The sequence below is a fragment of the Trypanosoma grayi genome, assembly GCF_000691245.1.
Source record: "Trypanosoma grayi strain ANR4 Tgr_1227_V1, whole genome shotgun sequence".
Classification (NCBI taxonomy): Eukaryota; Euglenozoa; class Kinetoplastea; order Trypanosomatida; family Trypanosomatidae; genus Trypanosoma; species Trypanosoma grayi.
In genome coordinates, this window is record NW_008826846.1 from 443 (window position 1) to 4,320 (window position 3,878).

The window sequence follows — 3,878 nt, forward strand, 5'->3', positions numbered from 1 at the left end:
GAAGCGGTTCATGCGCAGCATCGCACTGGTGGTATGGCGAGAGATGAACGCCACGGGAGTCCGTGCGTAAAGACGATAGGCGAACTTCACTTGTCCCACAGATGCCAGTTTTGTAATAGTCTTATTGATTGCGTACACGATAGGGTCATCCACGTCAATTCGCCGCCGCGGCCTGTGCCCTGTTGTTGTTGCTGCTTCTGCTGCTCCCACAACTACTTCTTCAGCATCGCCAGTATCGTCGTCAACGTCAGTACGGATGCCTTCCTCAAAGGTGTCCACACGCTGCAGCAAAAAACGATAGAACGCATGCAGTCGCTCGGGTCCTGCGGAGGTCCAGCCGTCCACCTGCGCTCGCAACCGTTTCGCCTGCTGCTGCTCTCGCAGAGGGTCGGACAAGGCCGTAGCTGCAGGCCCCGATGTACCTCCCGTGAAGGTGCGTGCGTCCACTTCACTCAACCACTGCGTCAACCTCGGACACTCAAAAGAGGCGTGCCGCTCATCCAGGCACATGCAGCAGGTGAGTACCACCTGCACGAAGTTTGGGTGCGACTCGTCCTCAACGCCGAGGGGGCTCCGCTTGCGCAGCAGATCCCGCGCCTCTTCGATAGGCACATTGAAGTAATGCACCATCACCAGGTACGCCTCATCATTTCGCAAATGCAACGGGACGTGACAAAGCACAAACGCCGCGCGTCGGTACTGACGATAGTTACTCAGCAGCACAGAGAGTCGGTTCACATCACGACTGTGGACTTCTGCAAACAGTTCACGGTACGGCGACTTGACGAATGCGGTGTAGGCGTCCACGACGAGGCGGCTGTTCTCCGCACCGCGCTGCACCGCAGTCTCCACGATGAGGCGCAGCTGCTGCAGCACCGCCCGCTGTTTCTCCTCTGGCGTCATATTGATTGAAGTGCGTGTCGTCGTGGAGAAGTCACGAGTGATAATTGGGCACGCCTTCCACGCATGTACGCCAAAGCACACTTTGCATGTGGCGGGGGTGAAGACGGCATGGAAGAACTTATCCTCATCGTAGGCGAGATCCTGTGCCGTAAGTCCAACACAGGCCGCCTCACTGCCACCAAACAGCTGTGCCAGGGCAAACAGTGTCTCATTCTTCTGCCGCGCCTGCGCCGGAACCAGTCGCATGTACAAATACCCTGCCAACACACGCTCGTGCAGGGCACAGAGCCGCCGTATCAGCTGGTCGATGCGCTCGTGGTCGTGCGGTGTGGCACGCAGCAAGAAAGCACGTCGGTACACCATGAGGAGGTATGCCGCAACAATGGCATCGATGGGGCGCGCCTCAGCGTTCGCCACGCGTGTGCGGATCTCCGTCATCACATCTCCGGAGTCCGTGTACACGAAGTGGCGCCACGGCGCGGACGGGCCCGTCTCAGCGCCACACGCCGCACACTGCACACGCGAGCTCCACTCCGAGTTGTGCTCTTGGCACCAGACACACGTCCATGGGCCGTCCACCCGTATATAGGAGAGCAACAGCGGTTGCTGCCGATCCTGTTGCGTCGTGGATCTGTGCGGCGACGCAGACGAGAGTAACGAGGGCGGCGCGGCGAGGTTCCACGACGATGGCGAAGCACCACGCTGTGCCAATATGTAACGCCGCGCCGCCTCCTGCAGCTGCAGGCGCCTCGACGATTCCTCCATGGCAGCATGGACATCAAACGGGGCGTCCGTACCGTCTCCATCCTTTCTGATGTTGCTACTCTTGGTGGCGGTGCCGTCATTACCGTCGAAGAGGAAGAGCGGCACCTCCATGTTTACCGCCACGCCTGGAATTAGTGGCACCGTGTCGCCAAGTATCTCGCGCTTGAACACAGTTCCAGCATCCAGCGGTGGGCGGGCGAATGCCGCCGATGACGCAGCGGCACTAGCCTCGTGCGGCGACCCCGTGTCGTGTTTGTCATCTCTCTGCTTTGACCAGCGGTGAATGCGTTCGTGCAGCCGCTGCCGGTTTTTCAGCCGAAGAGCCTTGCGCTTCTCACGCAGACGTGCGACATGCTCGCTGGAGAGCTGAAAACTCGGCAGTGCGTTCGGGTCCTTGGGCGGCACGACTGTCAGACACAACGGGCACACACGCTCAACGAAGACGTCCTGTTCCGGGAGAATAGAGCTGCAGGACGGGCACACCAGATCGTTCATGACTTGCATGAAGTCGGCGCGGAATCCCTCCGTGAAGGCGTAGACGTTTTCAAGCACGGCGTTATAGAACTGCCGCAGTTCCTCCTGTAGACCGAGGCGAATCAGAACACGCGAAGCGGGGACGAGGTGGTGATGCAATTGCGGGAGCAGATGCACACCGACATCCACCAGAAGCCAGCGGAAAACCTTCTTCGTCACCTCCCTCGCCTCTTCTGTGTGGTGCGAAGCGTCGAGGCGGTGCAGCAGCCAGAGCGACATGTCCAGGCCGTCAATAATGTGCCGCGACGATACGGCACGGGCGACGTTGAGCGTCATCCACGGGTCGGCGCCTCGGCAAAGCACGTCAATGACGTACTCGCTGAGGTCTCCTGCCTCCTCTGGGATGATGTTGTACCACGTCGGGCACTCGCGGTTCAGTGTCTGGAAGAGGCGCCACACAACACCCCAGTGAATCATTGGCAAACCACTGTGTGGCACTGAGGGCTGCAGCTGACCATAAACAGCGGCGGGAGCGTCGTTGCCACCCGCCACCACGTCACGCGTCTCGCGAACAATCTTGAAAAACAACAGAAATGGTGATGGGTGCACCTCCGCGCCCTCCACCGCACCGCTGTCCGCATCTCTCTTCACCAGCGCCTCCGAGGATGACAACTGGGAGTTGGCGGTGGCTCGGCTCTTGGCCTCCAGCAACTTTTCATCTGCAATCGTTGCGGCTTGCTCCCGCAGTGCATGGCAAGTACGCAGATAGCGGCGAAGAATCTGCAGAGCGATCAGCGGGGATGCCTGACCAGAGAAGGACACATTCGCACGCAGCATGAGCCGTGAGGCCAAACGCGCATCGAGACCGAATACAATGCCCTCAGTGGTGGAATCGCCTTCCACGTGCATCGTGCCCGACCCCCACGCACGCTGGTCGCGCAGGGTCTGGTAGTGTTGCTCCGCAAAGCCCACCTCGGCGGTGCCCAAGCGGCACCACTCTAGCCGCTCCGAGTCCTGTGTAAGACGCGCGAGCGAAGCGGGGCGAACCTCGAACGTGGTGAGCATCACTGTGTCGTCACCGATGCTACCAGTGCGTTGATGCTGACGGCGGCGGCCTCTATTACTATTGCCACAGCTTTCCTTGACCCGACCTGTTGCAGAACCCACCCCCACTCCTACTGCTTCCGCTGGCTCTTCCTCTCCCATGACTTCTGCAGGGATTCGCCGCCCCGTTTGCACCACGCGGCTTTCGCCGGGTGCTTGCTGTGGCGCGAGTGTTAGAAGTCTCCAGAGAAGCTGTGATTGTGCAATTTTCCCTTCACCTGCCGCCTCCATGACTGCAGCCCAGAGTCCAGGTGTGATCCAGGCATCCGGCATGCCCTCCAGCACACCCATCGCATCACTAAAGAGTCTGTCAGACAGCAACGCCTGGCAGAGAAGCACCCGCACCGCTGGCGTGTCGTACAAGTGCGGGCAGCGCTGCCGGAGAATTTGGCTGACGGTCTGCAGCGCGAAGGATGCGGCGCCTGCAGATGACGTCAGGCGCGGTTGGCTCAGCACCGCCTCCAGTGCGTGCTCGGTGAGGCGCTGGCACGGCGTACGGTGCTGCAAGACGCTCAGCAACACCTCCATGGGCGACGGTGCGTCGGGGTGTAGCAGCAACGCGTCGAGGTCCACGGAGCCACGCTCGAGGTAGCGCTGCAGCACCCAGGCGTACGGCTCGTAGCGACGGCGGC

General features: G+C 60.7%; 4 protein-coding genes across 4 annotated transcripts; all 4 read left to right on the forward strand.

The window, feature by feature from the left end:
• Positions 1-306: 306 nt before the first annotated feature.
• DQ04_12271000 (hypothetical protein) lies at positions 307-912 on the forward strand (the record flags this gene model as incomplete). Its single annotated transcript, XM_009316711.1, has 1 exon — positions 307-912. One exon carries the CDS (start codon positions 307-309, stop codon positions 910-912), a length of 606 nt encoding a protein of 201 aa, XP_009314986.1.
• Positions 913-966: 54 nt separating this feature from the next.
• DQ04_12271010 (hypothetical protein) lies at positions 967-1,560 on the forward strand (the record flags this gene model as incomplete). Its single annotated transcript, XM_009316712.1, has 1 exon — positions 967-1,560. The coding sequence occupies one exon, from the start codon at positions 967-969 to the stop codon at positions 1,558-1,560; it is 594 nt and encodes a 197-aa protein (XP_009314987.1).
• A 735-nt stretch (positions 1,561-2,295) lies between these two features.
• On the forward strand, positions 2,296-2,643 carry DQ04_12271020 (hypothetical protein; the record flags this gene model as incomplete). The annotated part of the gene is made up of 1 exon (XM_009316713.1): positions 2,296-2,643. The coding sequence occupies one exon, from the start codon at positions 2,296-2,298 to the stop codon at positions 2,641-2,643; it is 348 nt and encodes a 115-aa protein (XP_009314988.1).
• An 874-nt stretch (positions 2,644-3,517) lies between these two features.
• Positions 3,518-3,838, forward strand: DQ04_12271030 (hypothetical protein; the record flags this gene model as incomplete). Its single annotated transcript, XM_009316714.1, has 1 exon — positions 3,518-3,838. One exon carries the CDS (start codon positions 3,518-3,520, stop codon positions 3,836-3,838), a length of 321 nt encoding a protein of 106 aa, XP_009314989.1.
• Between the last annotated feature and the right edge of the window lie 40 nt (positions 3,839-3,878).